This window comes from Mobula hypostoma, chromosome 20 (genome assembly GCF_963921235.1).
Source record: "Mobula hypostoma chromosome 20, sMobHyp1.1, whole genome shotgun sequence".
In the NCBI taxonomy this organism is placed as follows: Eukaryota; Metazoa; Chordata; class Chondrichthyes; order Myliobatiformes; family Myliobatidae; genus Mobula; species Mobula hypostoma.
This window is the reverse complement of record NC_086116.1, coordinates 52,571,976-52,590,302: the sequence shown is the minus strand read 5'-3', so window position 1 is coordinate 52,590,302 and position 18,327 is coordinate 52,571,976. Positions and strand designations below refer to the sequence as shown.

The 18,327-nt window shown below is 45.8% G+C and overlaps 2 protein-coding genes across 2 annotated transcripts in view; one reads left to right on the top strand and one right to left on the bottom strand.

Moving 5' to 3' along the window:
- LOC134359250 (echinoidin-like) overlaps positions 1-18,327 on the top strand; it is a 53,813-nt gene that overhangs the window by 9,906 nt on the left and 25,580 nt on the right. The window lies entirely within an intron of this gene.
- Positions 6,931-11,263, bottom strand: LOC134359228 (zinc finger protein 227-like). Its single transcript, XM_063072185.1, has 2 exons — positions 11,226-11,263; positions 6,931-9,366 (listed from the first exon to the last, which is right to left on the bottom strand). The coding sequence occupies exon 2, from the start codon at positions 8,982-8,984 to the stop codon at positions 7,713-7,715; it is 1,272 nt and encodes a 423-aa protein (XP_062928255.1). The 5' UTR covers positions 8,985-9,366; positions 11,226-11,263; the 3' UTR covers positions 6,931-7,712.

Here is an 18,327-nt window from a genome sequence, read left to right as displayed (position 1 = left end):
ATATAACAATTACAGCACGGAAACAAGCCATCTCGGCCCTTCTAGTCCGTGACGAACTCTTACTCTCACCTAGTCCCACCGACCTGCACTCAGCCCGTAACCCTCCATTCCTTTCCTGTCCATATAGCTATCCAATTTAACTTTAAATGACAGCATCGAACCTGCCTCAACCACTTCTGCTGGAAGCTTGTTCCACACAGCTACCACTCTCTGAGTAAAGAAGTTCCCCCACATGTTACCCCTAAACTTTTGCCCCTTTACTCTCAATTCATGTCCTCTTATTTGAATCTCCCCACTCTCAATGGAAAAAGCCTATCCACGTCAACTCTATCTATCCCCCTCATAATTTTAAATACCTCTATCAAGTCCCCCGTCAACCTTCTACGCTCCAAAGAATAAAGAGCCCAGTTGTTCAACCTTTCTCTGTAACTTAGGTGATGAAACCGAGGTAACATTCTCGTAAATCTTCTCTGTATTCTCTCTATTTTGTTGACATCTTTCCTTTAATTCGGTGACCAGAACTGTACACAATACTCCAAATTTGGCCTTACCAATGCCTTATACAATTTCAGCATTACATCCCAACTCCTATACTCAATGCTCTGATTTATAAAGGCCAGCATACCAAAAGCTTTCTTCACCACCCTATCCACATGAGATTCCACCTTCAGGGAACTATGCACCATTATTCCTAGATCCCTCTGTTCTACCGCATTCTTCAATGCCCTACCATTTACCATGTATGTCCTATTTTGATTAGTCCTACCAAAATGTAGCACCTCACATTTATCAGCATTAAACTCCATCTGCCATCTTTCAGCCCACTCCTCTAACTGGCCTAAATCTCTCTGCAAGCTTTGAAAACCTACTTCATTATCCACAACTCCACCTATCTTAGTGTCATCTGCATACTTACTCATCCAATTTACCACCCCATCATCCAGATCATTAACGTATATGACAAACAACATTGGACCCAGTACAGATCCCTGAGGCACATCACTAGTCACCGGCCTCCAATCTGACAAACCGTTATCCACCACTACTCTCTGCCGTCTCCCATCCAGCCACTGTTGAATCCATTTTACTACTTCAATATTCTGCCGTCAAAGAATTCAATCAGGCTCATAAGGTACGACTTGCCCTTGACAAAGCCATGCTGACAATTCCTAATCATATTATTCCTCTCCAAATATTTATAAATCCTGCCTCTAGGGATCTTCTCCATCAACTTACCAACCACTGAAGTAAGACTCACTGGCCTATAATTTCCTGGGCTATCTCTACTCCCTTTCTTGAATAAAGGAACAACATCCACAAGCCTCTGGAACCTCTCCCGTCTCCATTGATGAATCAAAGATCATCGCCAGAGGCTCAGCAATCTCCTCCCTTGCCTCCCACAGTAGCCTGGGGTACATCTCATCTGGTCTCGGCAACTTATGCAACTTGATGCTTTCCAAAAGCTCCAGCACATCATCTTTCTTAATATCTACATGATCAAGCTTTTCACTCTGCTGCAAGTCTGCACTACAATCACCAAGATCCTTTCCCTAGTGAATACTGAAGTATTCATTTAGTACCTCTGCTATTTCCTCCTGTTCCATACACACTTTCCCACTGTCACACTTGATAGATCCTATTCTTTCATGTCTTATCCTCTTGTTCTTCACATACTCCTGGAATGCTTTGGGGTTTTCCTTAATCCTGCCCGCCAAGGCCTTCTCATGGCCCCTTCTGGCTCTCCTAATTTCCTTTTTAAGCTCCTTCCTGTTAGCATTATAATCTTTTAGATCTCTAACATTACCTAGCTCTCTGAACCTTTTGTAAGCTTTTCTTTTCTTCTTGACTAGATTTATTACAGCTTTTGTACACCACGGTTCCTGTACCCTATCATAATTTCCATCTCATTGGAACGTACCTATGCAGAACTCCACACAAATATCCCCTGAACATTTGCCACATTTCTTCCGTACTTTCCCCTGAGAACATCTGTTCCCAATTTAAGCTTCCAAGTTCCTGCCTGATAGCCTCATAATTCCCCTTACTCCAATTAAACGCTTTTCTAACTTGTCTGTTCCTATCTCTCTCCAAAGCAATTGTAAAGGAGATAAAATTATGATCACTATCTCCAAAATGCTCTCCCACTGAGAGATCTGACACCTGACCAGGTTCATTTCCCATTACCAGATCAAGTACAGCCTCTCCTCTTGTAGGCTTATCTACATATTGTGTCAAGAAACCTTCCTGAACACACCTAACAAACTCCAACCCATCTAAACCCCTTGCTCTAGGAGATACCAATCGATATTTGGGAAATAAAAATCTCCCATCACGACAACTCTGCTATTATTACAACTTTCCAGGATCTGCTTCCCTATCTGCTCCTTGATATTCCTGTTACTATTGGGCAACCTATAAAAAAACACCCAGTAAAGTTATTGACCCCTTCCTATTCCTAACCTCCACCCACAGAGACTCCGTAGACAATCCCTCCATGACGTCCACCTTTTCTGCAGCCGTGACACTATCTCTGATCAATAGTGCCATACCCCCACCTCTTTTGACTCCCTCCTTGTCCTTTCTGAAACATCTGAAACCCAACAATTGACGTAACCATTCCTGTCCCTGAGCCCATCCAACTCTCTGTAATGGCCACCACATCATAGCTCCAAGTACTGATCTACGCTCTAAGCTCATCCGCTTTGTTCACAATACTCCTAGCATTAAAATAGACACATCTCAAACTGTCCGTCTGAGCGCGTCCCTTCTCTATCCCCTGCCTATCCTCCCTCACACACTGTCTCTAAGTTTTCTCTATTTGTGAACCAACCACCTCTTCCTCAGTCTCTTCAGTTCAGTTCCCACCCCCCAACAATTCTAGTTTAAATTTTCCCCGGTAGCCTCAACAAACCTCCCCGCCAGGATATTGGTCCCCCCGGGATTCAAGTGCAATCCGTCCTTTTTGTAGAGGTCACACCTGCCCCAAAAGAGGTCCCAATGATCCAGAAATCTGAATCCCTGCCCCCTGCTCTGATTCCTCAGCCACGCATTTATCCTCCACCTCATTCTATTCCTATACTCACTGTCGCGTGGCACAGGCAGTAATCCCAAGATTACTACCTTTGTGGTCCTGCTTCTCAATTTCCTTCCTAACTCCCTGTAGTCTTTTTTCAGGACCTCTTCCCTTTTCCTACCTATGTCATTGGTACCAATATGTACCACAACCTCTGGCTGTTCTCCCTCCCACTGCAGGATATCTTGGACGCCATCTGAAACATCCCAGACCCTGGAACCCGGGAGGCAAACTACCATCTGAGTTTCTTTCCTGCATCCACAGAATCACCTGTCTGACCCCCTAACTACAGAGTCCCCTATCACTACTGCCTTCCTCTTCCTTTCGCTACCCTTCTGAGCCACAGGGCCGGACTCTGTGCCAGAGGCATGGCCACTGTTGTTTCCCCCAGGTAGGCTGTCCCTCCCCAACAGTACTCAAACAGGAGTACTTATTGTCAAGAGGTACAGCCACAGGGGTACTCTCTTATACCTGACTCTTCCCCTTCCCTCTCCTGATTGCTACCCACTTGTCTGTCTCCCGTGGCCCCCGGTGTGACCACCTGCTTATGTAACTCCTTTCTATCACCTTGCTCTCCCTGACCAGGCGAAAGTCATCGAGCTGCATCTCGAGTTCCCTAATGCAGTCCCTTAGGAGCTGCAGTTCAACACACCCGGTGCAGATATAGCCGTCCGGGACTCTGGAATACTCCAGGACCTCTCACATCTTAAACCGAGCACAGAAAAACCGGCCTGACACACATACATCCTTTCTGCAATTAACACAGGTAAACCTATCTTGCCTCGTTACCGCATGAGCCCGTTGAGCCAAAGCCCTCTCACTCCGGTGCCTGCTACGAACACTGCCCGCTGGATATGGCGGTCTTCTTTTTAAACTTTTCCCACTCTACAGGCTGACGTCACGCGCCTGCCCATTCTTGCCTCTCCTTTACCCCGAGTAGTAAAATGCCTTCGCTCCGGAAATCCTTAACATTTCACTCGCAGCCTTTTCGCTCCGAATCAAAAACTGCTGAAGATTCCTTTCCTTTTTTAACTTTTCCCGCTCTACCGGCTGACGTCACTCCCCTGCACAATCTTGCCTCTCTTTTACCCTGAGTAGTAAAACGCCTTTGCTCTGGAAATCCTTAGCCGTTCCACTGGCAGCCTTCTTGCTTCTTCTTTTTGTTTAATGTCACTAGCTTTAGCTTCATTAGTTTTATCACTTCAAGATTGTTTGTTTTGTTAGTTATTTATAAAGGATCCAATACATTTCAGTGGAAAAGAATACACTTTTCCATTGATGCTGCCTGACCTGCTGAGTTCCTCCAGCATTTTGTATGTTGCTTGGATTTCTAGCATCTGCAGATTTTCTCTTGTATCGAATACATTTTTTTGACCTTGAACATGATTATTGTTGGATTCTATGGCAGACCTGTCAACCAGGAATAACATACCCCTCCTTCCCCTGCCTTGTCTATCATGTGTTGGTTTGAGTAGCTGCTACAGTCATCTTTAAAGTTTGAAACACTTTCAGTTGTTCTCCACAGGGTTGTCAAGAGCACTTGCTGTCCTTGAGCAGATTGTTGATTCTGCTATCATCAGTCCCATGTGCCTTCACTTCCTTGGTCTTTATTGGAGCAAGCTGTGACATAGCTGTCAATCTTATTGTTTCATCTCTGTCATCCTTACGGAGTCGCAGGGGCCACTGTAGAGTCCATGTCATATCCACCCTGGAGTTCAGATGTTGTTGCTATCTTGGAGAACTGTCCGATACTTGGTCCATTTCTGACAGCTCCCTTCCCTTTCTCAATCTCTAGAGACAGTCTATCTACTGACATCTTTTATAAACCTACTGACTCTCACAGCCATCTGGACTATACCTCTTCCCACCCTGTCATTTGTAAAAATGCCATCCCCTTCTCTCAGTTCCTCTGTCTCTGCTGCACCTGCTATTCAGGATGAGGCTTTTCATTCCAGAACTACTGAGATGTCCTTCTTCAAGCAAAGGGGCTTCCCTTACTCCACCATCAATACTGCTTTCACTCACATCTCTTCCATTTCGCACGTCTGCCCTCACCCCATCCTCCCCCCATCACACCAGGGATAGCGTTCCTCTTGTCCTCACCTATCACCCCACCAGCCTCCATGTCCAACACATAATCCTCCGTAACTTCTGCTATCTTCAACAGGTTCCCACAAAGCACATCCCCCCCCCCCACTTTCCACAGGGATTATTCCCTACACGACTCCCTTGTCCACATGTCTCTCCCCACTGATACTTATCCTTACACCTCCTCCCTCACTACCGTCCAGGGCAGCAAACAGTCCTTCCAGTTGAGGCAACACTTGGCCGGCGGGTCTATTGGGGTCACCTACTGTATCTGGTGCTTCCGGTGTGGCGTCCTGTATATCAGTGAGACCCGACGTGAATAGGAAGACCACTTCACCGAGCACCTCCACTCGATCCACCTCGAAATGCTGGCTCTCTCGGTGGTCACCCATTTCAATACTACTTACCATTCCCATTACAACATGTCATTCCATGGCCTCTTTTACTGCTGCAAGGAGGGCACACTCAGGTTAAAGGAGCAACAACTTATATTCCAACTGGGTAGCTGCCAACCTGATGGCATGAACATCAATTTCTTGAACTTTCGGTAATTGCCCCCTTCTCCTTCATCATTCCCATTCCACAAGACCATAAGGTAGAAGAGCAGAATTAAGCCATTTGGCCCATTGCGTCTACTCTGCCATTTCATCATGGCTGATCTATTCTCTCTCCTCCATCCCTTTATTTCTTTCACCAATCAACTTCCCAGCTCTTTACATCGCCTCTCCCCTGCCCAGTTTCACCTACCACCTTGTACTTCTTCCTCTCCTCCCCTCACCTTGTTATCTCTGACTTCTCTGCTTTCTTTCCAGTCCTGATGAAGGGTCTTAGCCCAAAATGTTCACTATTTATTCTTTTCCGTAGATGCTGCCTGGCCTGCTGCATTCCTCCAGCATTTTGTGTGTGTTGCTTTGGATTTGCAGCATCTGCAGATTTTCTCATGTTTATAATTCTCAGGAATTTGGATGGTGTCGCTGTCTCCACGACTGTTTGATGTTATTCTCCAGAGTTGGCATGGTGGAGCTGAATAGGGAGTCTGTTAAGGTGGAGCTGAATAGGGAGTCTGTTAAGGTGGAGCTTGAGATGTAATGCTTCTGTGGGTGGAACACCAGCAGTGGTGACCCAGCAGTGTCACCAGCAGAACTGCCCACTGGAAGTCACCCCTGTGTTTTCTGACATTGTTTCAGTTTGTTTCTGAGCTCCGAGCAAAGTACATTGAGTAAATTAAAGACACAAGAAATTCTGCGTGTTAGAAATGCCAAATAACACACACAAACACAAGTTCCTCCAACATCTTGTATGTGTGACTTCGACTGAATTACCGTCTTGTTCTTTCACTCGTTCAGTTGAAGCGAAGATTTACACTTTAGACTTTTTTTACCGTCTCTATCATGCTGTTTTTGTAGTTTATTCCATTTCTTTAGAGTTAGGGCTAGAGTCAAGGTAAGGAAGACGTACAAGATGGTAGATATAACTGGGAGAGGGGGAGGAGGTGACATTAAACTCTAACCCTAACCTTCCTTACCTCGGAAACTCTTTCAATTGCTCACACATTCAATCCAAGTGACCACCCGGTCTTATATCGAACCCACAGAAGCCATCACCTGGGTCTTATCGCAGACTTTCACAATATCTTCTATGAGCCATGTTTCAGTAGCTTCAACATTGATGGTATATTTCAAAAATCTTATCAAAATTGAGGGATTTTGGTGTTTGAATCTGAGGTTCTTTTAGAAGTCAAGAATGAGGCATAAAACTCGTTGCTTCATGATCATTTTATTCAAAGTTGATCGAACAGGAACAGAACAGTGACAGGGGTCTACTACTTGGAGAGAGAAACTAAAGACATAAAACAGCTACTTCTATACCCATAGATTTAAAAAAATCCATTCAGTTCTATAGATAATAATTAGAAAGTACTTAGCCAATACTGCAGCAAAAATTAATCAATGAGAAAGCACTTAATTAATGCAGTTCAAAGAAATCTCCAGAATAATACATTGTACAGCCATTAGAGGCTTGTGCACCACAAGCTTGGATGACTGAGTAATCCCTTCCCACATTCAGAGCAGGTAAATGCCTAGTGAATTCACTGATGTACCTTCAATTGAGACGACAAAGTGAATCCCTTCCCACAATCAGAGCAGCAAGATGGCCTTTCCACAGTGCAAGCTGACTATGTGCCAATAGGTCAATGGATTAAGTGAATTCCTTCCCAAAGTCTGAGCAAGTGAATGGCCTCATCCCAGTGTGAACTCACTGATGTATGACTTGAGTGACTACCTTTGCACAATCTGAGCAGATGAACAACTTCTCCCCAGTGCGAACTTACTGATGTACTTTCACATGAGATGACTGAATGAATCCCTCCCCATAGTCTGAGCAGGTGAACAGCCTCTCCCTACTGTGAACTGACTGGTGTGTCTGTAGGTCGGATGACCAAGTAAATCCCATTCTTCATTCTGAGTAGGTGAATAGCTTCTCCTCATTGATGCACCTTCCGTTGAGATGACCGAGTGCATCCCTTCCCTCAGTCTGAGAGCATGAATGTTTAATCCCCAGTGTGAACTCTCTGGTGTACCTTCAGAAGAGATAACTGGGTAAATCCTTCCCCACAGTCTGAGCAGGTGAACGGTTTCTCCCCAGTGTGAACTGACTGGTGTGTCTGTAGGCCGGATGACCGAGTGAATCCCTTCCCACACACAGAACAGGTGAATGGCCTCTCCCCAGTGTGAACTCGCTGATGTGCCAGTAGGTCATATGACCGAGTAAATCCTTTGCCACAATTGGAGCAGGTGAATGGCCTCTCTTCAGTGTGAACTCGCTGATGTATTTTCAGGTCAGATGACTGAGTGAATCCTTTCCCACACACAGAACAGGTGAATGGCCTCTCCCCAGTGTGAACTCGCAGGTGTGACAGTAGGTCAGATGATCGAGTAAATCCTTTCCCACAATCTGAGCAGGTGAAAGGCCTCTCACCGGTGTGAAATCGCTGATGTACCTTCAGATCAGATGACCGAGTGAATCCCTTCCCACAGTCTGAGCAGGTGAATGGCCTCTCCCCAGTGTGAACTGACTGGTGTGCCTTCAGATAAGATGACCGAGTAAATCCCTTCCCACAGTCTGAGCAGGTGAATGGCCTTTCCCCAGTGTGAACTGACTGGTGTGTCTGTAGGCTGGATGCCCGAGTAAACCCCTTCCCACACACAGAACAGGTGAACGGCCTCTCCTCAGTGTGAACTCGTTGGTGTCTCTGTAGGTTGGAAGAGTGAGTGAATCCCTTCCCACAATCTGAGCAGGTGAACGGTCTCTCACCAGTGTGAACGCGTTGGTGTGCCAGTAGATCAGCCGACTGAGTGAATCCCTTCCCACAATCCGAACAGGTGAACGGTTTCTCCCCAGTGTGAACTCGCTGATGTACCTTCACGTGAGATGACTGAGTGAATCCCTTCCCACAGTCTGAGCAGGTGAACGGCTTCTCCCCAGTGTGATCGCGTTGGTGTACCTTCAGATGAGATGACTGAGTAAATCCCTTCCCACAGTCAGAACAGGTGAATGGTCTCTCTCCAGTGTGAACGCGCTGATGTACCTTCAGATGAGATGACTGAGTGAATCCCTTCCCACAGTCTGAGCAGGTGAACGGCCTCTCTCCAGTGTGAATGCGCTGGTGTTTCTGCACGTCGGATGACTGAGTGAATCCCATCCCGCTATCTGAACAGGTAAACAGGGTCTCACCAGTGTGAACATGCTGGTGAGCCAGTAGGTCAACTGACTGAGTGAACCTCTTCCCACACACAGAACAGGTGAACAGCCTCTCCTCCATGTGAACTCGAGGGTGTGTCTGTAGGTGAGTGAGTGAATCCCTACTCACAGTTCTCTATCAATTCAGAAAGTCAAATGTAAGATGTAGTGAATCCCTTGCGCAATCAATGCAGTTGAAGAACTGATCTCCAGTGAATAAATCTGGTGTGTTCTCAGTACTCCTGTTCCAGTGGATTTCACTGAGTTACAACAGAAATCTTCATTTCAGACACAAAGCACGTTTCTAGCTGGAATGAGATACTTCATCTCCTATGGTCAACAATGAATATTTTGGTGTTGGAAAGGAAATATGGGGTCACTCCTTAAATATCTGTGTTGACACAGCAGAACTGATGTGTTGTTGTGTCTGAGATTCCTGTTCACATATATGCCATTTCTAATCCCTAAAAAAAATTACAAAAGACATCAATGGGTGAAGGATGGCACTCTGTGCTGAGCTCTGACATCACACTGCTACAGTGAGGTTCACCACAAGTTGGAGGGACAACTTCTCATCTTCTAACTGGGTAAGGTTCAGGCATCTGAAATGACCATCAAATTCTCCGACAATCTTCCTGTCGGTATAAGATTTGCCCATTTCTGCCTGTCTTTAACCTTTGACTTGACTCAGTTTGACTCTCTCCATTAGTATTATCCACAGTTCCCTACAAAGTTAGGTCTTATACAGTAGGGCACTGAGGAGTGTGGTAGAACAAAGGAATCATGGAAATCAGGTCCATAATTCATTGAAAGTGGCAACACAGGCAGTAAGGGTCATAAAGAAAGCTTTTGGCACATTGGCCTTCATAAATCAATGTGTTGAGTACAGGAGATGGGATGTTATGTCAAAGTTGTTTAAGACATTGGTGAGGCCTAATTTGGAATATTGTCGCAGTTTTGGTCACTTACCTACATGAAAGATATAAATAAGGTTAAAAGACTACAGAGAAAATTTACAAGAATGTGGCTGGGTCTGATGGACATAGATACAAGGAAAAATTGAATATGTTAGGACTTTATTCCTTCAAATGTAGAAGATTGAGAAGAGATGTGATCGAGGTATACAATATTATGAGAAGTATAGATGGGGTAATAGGGTAAACTCCACGGAGGTTGAGTGGACTATAATTAGAGGTCATAGGTTCGGGGCGAAAGCTGTTAAGGGTAACAGGAGGGGAAACTTCTCTCAGAGGGTTGCGAGAGTGTGGAACGAGCTGCCAACATAAGTGGTGCATGCAAACTTGATTTCAATGTTTAAGAGAAGTTTGTGTAGGTACATGGATGGTGAGGGTATGGATGGCTATGGTCCTGGCGCAGGTTGATGGGGAATAGGCAGTTTAAATATTTTGGCATGGACTAAATGGGCCGAGTGGCCTGTTTCGGTTCTGTACTTTTCTATGACTCTAAATAAATGGAAAAGTTCCTGTGGGAGGGGTTTTGAAGGCTATAAAAGGCACCTTGGTACAAGGGGAGAGAGTTTTGTCCTTGGCTAGGTCACTGCTGGTGACTGGTGATAAGACAGGGAACAGAACGTCAAAGAGTCAGAATATGCGAATCGAAGTTAGATACAGAGAAAGAGAGGAAAGGCTGTGTAGAAGCATTCTGCAGATCAGCTCATTTACAGGATAAGTATTAGTTTGACTTCAGTACTGCTACTACTCAGTGCTGTAGAGATTTGATTTTACCTTTCTATTGCACTTACCCCCCATCGACGCTTTCAAAACCAGGCTCAAAACTTACTTTTATTCACTAGCGTTTGAATCCTCCTGATGTGGCTGATTTTTGGCTGGTGTCTAGGCCCCTGTGTTGTTTCTTTAGTTCCTATAAGCTGTTTGCCTTGTTGGCTATGTCTGTGTTTTTTGTATTTTTGATTTTAGCTATCTGTACAGCACTTTGGTCAACGTGGGTTGTTTTTAAATGTGCTATATAAATAAATTTGACTTGACTTGAGTTCTAATAAAGTGTTTTCTTGTGGCTTTAAACACGTGTGTCGTCCCCTTTTGTTTGTGAGTATATATGAAATACACTGAGCTGAACCAGGAAAGAACACATGAGCAATTTTAAAATAATTTTCGTCTGACAGATCCATCAGCTCCCACTCCCCTCGCCTTCGCTCATCAGCCGAAAGCCCCTCGGGGCCCGGGGAACGGATCGTGGGGCTGATGGAGCGGGCCTGTGCGGGACCACGGTGTGTCCGGAGCTCACCACAATGGTCCCTCAGACCGTGTGCGAACGAAAGCCCTGCCCGGTGCCCCGCTCCTACCTGCCGCCAAACCTCCGGAATCTTTCGTCCACTCAGCGCACGCGCCATTTCCGGAATTGTCTGCGACCCTTACGCCTGCGCATTTGATCGCAGGGTCACTGACGGCGAATTCTGTTGCGCGGAGGTTTCTGGGTAAGCAGGGTGCCATTGTAAGAATATCTCAGCATCTCTCCCACGCCACGTGTTAAGAAAACAATTTTTTGTAGCCTGGGAAAAATACACACGCAGGACAATAAATACTTTTTCGGGTCTTTAATTCCTTTATCTGTTTTAGATCCACAATATTAAACTTCAGTCCCATTACATAGAAACAAAGAAACATAGAAATCTACAGGGCATTACAGGCCCTTCGGCCCACAATGTTGTGCCGACCATGTAACCTATTCTAAAAACTGCCTAGAATTTCCCTACTGCATAGACCACTATTTATGTAAGCTCATGTACCTATCTAAGAGTCTCTTAAAAGATCCTACCGTATCCTTCTTTATCCCTTTACCTCCCTCGGTGTTCACCTCTCTACACCCGAATTCTGCACTCTGGGTGAAACCACCTGCTCAAAAGTAGTATCTATCAATTGTTCTGCCTCCCGGGTGATCCTTAGTTCATTCAACATCAGCTCCTTAATGCGGTCTTTCAGGAGCTGGAGTTGGCTGCACTTCAGGGAGACTATCAGGTTCCACGAATTCCCACATCCATTGATCGTGTGGATAGTGAGAGGCTTTTTCCCAGGGCTGAAATGGTTAGCACGAGAGGGCACAATTTTAAAGTGCTTGGAAGTAGGTACAGAGGAGATATCAGGGGTAAGATTTTTATGCAGAGCATGGTGAGTGTGTGGAATGGGCTTTTGGCAACAGTGGTGGAGGTGGATACGGTAGGATCTTTTAAGAGACTCCTGGATAGGTACATGGAGCTTAGAAACATAGAGGGCTATGGGTAACCCTACGTAATTTCTAAGGTAGGGACATGTTTGGCACAACTTTGTGGGCCGATGGGCCTGCATTGTGCTGTAGGTTTTCTATGTTTCTATGCTTCTATCCTACAGGAGGAACATTCCACTGCCATATCTGACATCCTGCCTGCACTGAGAGGCCACACCTGGAATACTGTGCATGGTGTTGATTCTTGAAAAAATAGAAACGATAAGGGTAACATTGGAGGTTAGGAAGATCAGCCGCTTTCTGCTTCTTGATCTCATCACTCGAGATTCAGTGTCTGGCAACCCTGCCACATTAATCTGGCCAACTCCTTCAATAACCAGTTCCAACACTTGCACTTATTGAAACTTCCTCCTCCTTATACATGTCAGCTGGTTTGTGGGCGGAGTGGGCAGGGTTAGGCAGGGTGTGGCCCAGGTAGTAGGGGCGTCCAGGCCTTTCAACGTTAGGATGAGGATTAAGGGTAAAGTTGGGGGATGTATATGTGGGGCTGGGGGAGATTAGAGTTAGGGTTAGGATGCAATTATGCTGGCAGTGGGAAAGTCATCCCACTTGTATTTCTTGATCTTGTCACTCGAGATTCGGTGTCACGCAACCCTGCCATTTTGATCTGGCCCACCTCTTCATTAACCAGGTTCAACTCTTGCCTATATTGAATCTGCCTCCTCCTTACACATGTCAGCTGGTTTGTGGGGGGAGTGTCCAGGGTTTGCCAGGATGTAGTTAGAGTACATTGGGGTGTGTGAGCTCTTGGATGCTAGGGATACAACTAAAGTTAAGGTTGATGGATGTATATGTGCACTGGGACACATCAACAGTAACATAACCAGGTGCTAGACTATGAGGACACTCAGTCCTCGTTTATTGTCATTTAGTAATACATGCGTTAAGAAATGATACAATGTTCCTCCTGTATGATATCACAGAAACACAAGACAGACCAAGACTAAAACTGATAAAAACCACATAATTATAACATATAGTTACAACAGTGCAAAGCAATACCATAATTTGATAAAGAGCAGACCATGGGCACGGTAAAAAAAGTCTCAAAGTCCCGAAAGCTCCATCATCTCATGCAGACGGTAGGAGGAAGAAAAACTCTCCCTGCCATGAACCTCCAGTGCCGCAAACTTGCTGATGCAGCACCCTGGAAGCACCCGACCACAGCCGCCTCTGAGTCCATCCAAAAAATTCGAACCTCCGACCAGCCCTCCGATACCGAGCACCGAGCACCATCTCTGCAGTTTCTGGGCAGCAGTTTCAGTGGTTGAGTTTTGGGTGTGGATTCCCAGGGCAGGAGTGTCAGGGCAGGAGACTCAAGGCAGGAGACTCAGGGCAGGAGTTTCAGGGCAGGAGATTCAGAGCAGGAGATTCAGGGCAGGAGTATCAGGGCAGGAGATTCAGGGGTCGAGTTTCAGGGCAGGAGTTTCAGGGCAGGAGATTCAAGGCAGCAGTTTCAGGGCAGGAGTTTCAGGGCAGCAGTTTCAGTGGTTGAGTTTCGGGTGTGGATTCCCTGAGAAGGGGTTTCAGGGGTCGAGTTTCAGGGCAGGAGATTCAGGGCAGGAAATCAGGGGTCTAGTTTCAGGGCAGGAGATTCAAGTGCAGGAGATTCAGTGCAGGAGATTCAGGGCAGGAAATCAGGGGTCTAGTTTCAGGGCAGGAGATTCAGTGCAGGAGATTCACGGCAGGAGTTTCAGGGGTGGAGTTTCAGGGGTGGAGTTTCAGGGCAGGAGTTTCAGGGCAGGACATTGAGGGCAGGGATTCAAGCATGGAAGTTCAGGGCAGGAGATTCAGTGCAGGACTTTCAGGGCAGGATATTCAGGGCAGGGGTTTCAGGGCAGGAGCTTCAGGGCAGGAGTTTCATGGCAGGAGTTTCATGGCAGGAGTTTCAGGGCAGGACATTCAGTGCAGGACATTCAGCGCAGGAAACTCTGGGCAGGAAAATCCAGGCAGGACATTCAGGGCAGGACATTCAGGGCAGGAGATTCAGGGCAGGAGATTCAAGCATGGAGATTCAGGGCAGGAGTCTTAGGGCAAGACATTCAGCGCTGGAGATTCAAGCATATAGATTCAGGGCAGGAGTCTCAAGGCAGGAGTTTCAGGGCAGGAGTCTCAGGGCAGGAGTTTAGGGCAGGAGTTTCAGGACAGGAGTTTCTGCACAGGAGTTTCAAGGCAGGAGATTCAGGGCAGGAGTTTCAGGGCAGGAGATTCAGTGCAGGACTTTCAGGGCAGGAGATTCAGGGCAGGAGTCTCAGGGCTGGCGTTTCAGGGCAGGAGCTTCAGGGGTCAAGATTCAGTGCAGGAGTTTCTGGGCAGGAGATTGACAGCAGCAGTTTCAGGACAGTTGCTTCAGTGTAAGAGAATCAGGAATCGAGTTTCAGGGTAGTAGGTTAAGGGGTCGAGATTCTGGGTAGGAGTTTCAGGGCAGCAGTTTCAGGGCAGGAGTTTCAAGGCAGGAGATTCAGGGCAGGAGTTTCAGTGCCTTTTTTCAGGGCTGGAGTTTCAGGGCAGGAATTTGCATTTACATACAGCATCTTTAGTCCTGCATTCCCTGCCTTATGAATTTTCTGTCTGTGGTACAACTTAATTCTTTGCTCATTGGCTTGTTCTTTCTTACATTCATATCACATATTATGTCTCCCCTCTCGCTGTGAAATGGGAACATCTCTTTTTCCCTTATTAGGGAGAGTGAGAGACAGCCTGTGGTATGTCAAAGTACCAGGTGAATGAGTAGTCTTTGGAGTACTGCAGGACTGTGTCTTTATTGATGCTTTGTTGCATACTTGAGTGCTCGGTGGGTAGTGCTGATGCTTTTTTTGCTGGTGGGGGATGGGGGATCATTGCTTTGCCGCTGCTTACGCTTGGGAGGGGGAGCTGGTGGGGGCTTTGGTGCAAAAAACAAACAGAAAAAACATCCAGTGAGCAGCAGTTCTGTGAGCGTACATGCCTTGTTAATGAGAAAGGTCAGAGGAGAATGGCCAGACTGGTTCAAGCTGACAGGAAAGTGACAGTAACTCAAATAACCATGTGTTACAACAGTGGTGTGCAGAGGAGTATCTCTGAATAGACAACACATCGAACCTTGAAGTGGATGGGCTACAGCAGCAGAAGACCACAAGCCTATACTCAGCAAATGCTTTAAATAGGTACCTAATATAGTGGTCACAGAATGTATATCAATTTAGATTAGATTAGATTAGATTATGAGGAGACACAGTCCTCTTTTATTGTCATTTAGTAATGCATGCATTAAGAAATGATACAATGTTTCTCCAGAGTGATAACACAGAAACACAAGACAAACCTACTGAAAAACTGACAAAAACCACATAATTATAACATATAGTTACAACAGTGCAAAGCAATACCGTAATTTGATCAAGAACAGACCATGGGCATGGTAGAGAGTCTCAAAGTCTCTCGAAAGTCCCATCATCTCACGCAGACGATGAGCCTCCAGCGCCGCAAACTTGCCGATGCAGCACCCTGGAAGCACCCGACCACAGTCCAACTCCAAGTCCGTCCGAAAACTCCGAGCCTCCAACCAACTCTCTGACACCGAGCACCGATCACCATCTCTGCCGAGCGCTTCGACCCCGGCCCCAGCAACAGGCAATAGGCAAAGCCAAGGATCTGGGGCCTTCCCCTCCGGAGATTCTTGATCACACAGTAGCAGCGGCAGTGAAGGGGGCATTTCAGAAGTTTCTCCAGGTGTTCCTCCGTGCTTCTCACGTCTGTCTCCATCAAATCAGGATTGTGCACGGCCCCTAGTTAACACATACGATATCATTCAGAACGGCTGCGCGTGCTTCGTCGCGCCGCCATCTTCTCCTCCCTCCATGAATAATCAGTCTATCTCAAAATCTTAACATTCAAACTAAATACACCTGAGAAGTCATATTTCACAAATATGTGGAGTTCTTTGAGGAGATAAACAAGAGGGTAGATGAGGGTAAGGTAGTAGATGATGTCTATATGGACTTTAGCAAGACTTTTGACATGGTCCTTTATGACAGGCTGATCAGGATAAATAACTAGCGTGGGATTGGGGCGATGGTGGATTGGATTCATAATTGGCTTCAATGTAGGAGGAAGAATGTGATTGTTGAGGCTTATTTCATAGTCCAGAAGCCAATGTCTACTGGCGTGTCATGGGGGAGGGGGTCGGGGTTGGTGCTGGGATCAAATAGTTTGTAATCTATCTAAGCAATTTGGATGTGAATGTACAAGGCAGGTGGTTAGGAAATTTGGGTATGATACCAAAGTAGGTAGTGTGGTAGAAAGCTATGGAAAATTACATGAAGATCTTGATCAGTGAGGTATGTGGGCTGTGAACTGGCCAATGGCTTTCAGTCCAAATAAATGTGAGATATTGCATTTTGAGAGATCAAACAAAGGTAGGACTTTTACAGTGAATGTTAGGTCACTGTGGAGTGTTACAGTATAGGGACATCAAGGAGTGCAAATGCATGGTTTGCTGAAAACAGCTTCACAGGAAGATTGGGTGGGAAAGAAGGCATTTGGCGTGTTGGTTTTCATCAGTCAGGGCAATGAGTCCAGGAGCTGGGAATTTATGTTGCAGTTGTACTGTATAAGAGATTGGTGAGGCTGTACTGTGTTCAGTTTTGGCAACCCTGTTGTAGGAAAGATGTTATTAAACTAGAACAAGTACATAGAAGATTTACCAGGATGTTGCCTGAAGTGGGGGCTTGAGTTACAAGGAGAGGTTGTGTCGACGAGTACCTAGGGTGTAATGTTTTACAGTGGCAGATTGATGTTCAATTCTTGCCACTGCCAATGTCACTTGTTACTTAGTTAAACAGTACTTTTTCATTTTTATACATTTTTAGTGACTTCCATGAAACTTTGGTTAATTGGGCAGCTGCTTAATTGAGCCAAAATATCTGGTCCCGATGTGAACCAATTAACCAGAATCCACAGTACAACACTTTGCACTGAGATGAATTGAAAGCCATTTGATGATGGTCGTCCCACTTACTGAGGTAATCAAGATCCTCCTGTAATTTGTGACAACCTTCTTTGCTGATCTCCACTCTCATCTCTGAGACATGAGGTTATGTGTTCAAGTCAAACGACAGAAACCAGAACACCAAAAACAATGGTGTCAATTCAGTCCGCAGCCAAAAGGATCCTGTATTCCAGGAGTTGCTGTGATTTCAGATCCTCTCAGCTGGTTGTAAGCTTCCCGGCTATGACTCTCCACAGTTGCAGAATTTTGATAATTTTGTCTGCACTCAGTATTCTTCCACTTTCTGGTTCCATGGGTGAAACTTCTGATGTCCATGTGTTCACATACTCCTTTAACCTCTGTGCAACCTCAGCAAGCAACTAACCTTTCATTTTTCGCAGAGCGACTACGATAATGAGTGTACGATCTACTTAGGAGCCTCGTTCTCTGAGTAAAGTTATATTCTTTCATTTCCTCACTATAGCATTCACTGTTTGCACTTCCAGCACTGTCTCCACCTCAGGAACGAAACATCTCCTCACCACTCCAGGAATTCACTTGCCTTGTTCTCCTCCCCAAGCTACACAGAAAGCCTGTTCTCTTTGAATGCCATTCTCTTTCTCTTCCTGAGAAGACAGCACAGCCGTTTTCAAACCCACCTCTGTCTTCACTTTGCTGTCAGTGGGTCCCAGCTGCTGCTCAATCACACTACTTGCACACTTACCTTGAAATCTGTTGGTGGAGCTAAAGCAATGGCTATTGTCTGTGGTTCTGCTTTTCTCCATCCCATGAGTCTCTACCTTACCACCTCCCCTCTTTCTGTTTAATTAGTCTGTTTTTTTTTGCACTCAGTAATGGTCCCTTTAATAAAACTGAGCTGGAGGAAGAGGAAGACACTGTTCACCCTTAGACTAGGTTGACTTGGCTCCCCTTGCTGGTTACCTGATGGTAAGGGAGCACCACAAAAAAAATAAATGAACACAGTGAAGTGCAGGCCTCAGCATAATGCACTCTTTACTCCTTTTTTATTCTCTTCAAGTATCAATCTGTCTCCTTCTCTTTTCACTATTCCTTCATCCCTTGATGCTTATTTCCCTGTCTTTCTCTCTGTCTTGTTCTCGCCCACTCTCGTCTCTCCATTGTTATTTCTCTCTGTCTCTCAGTTAACCTGTCTTGTCTGGAACTGCAGACAGCC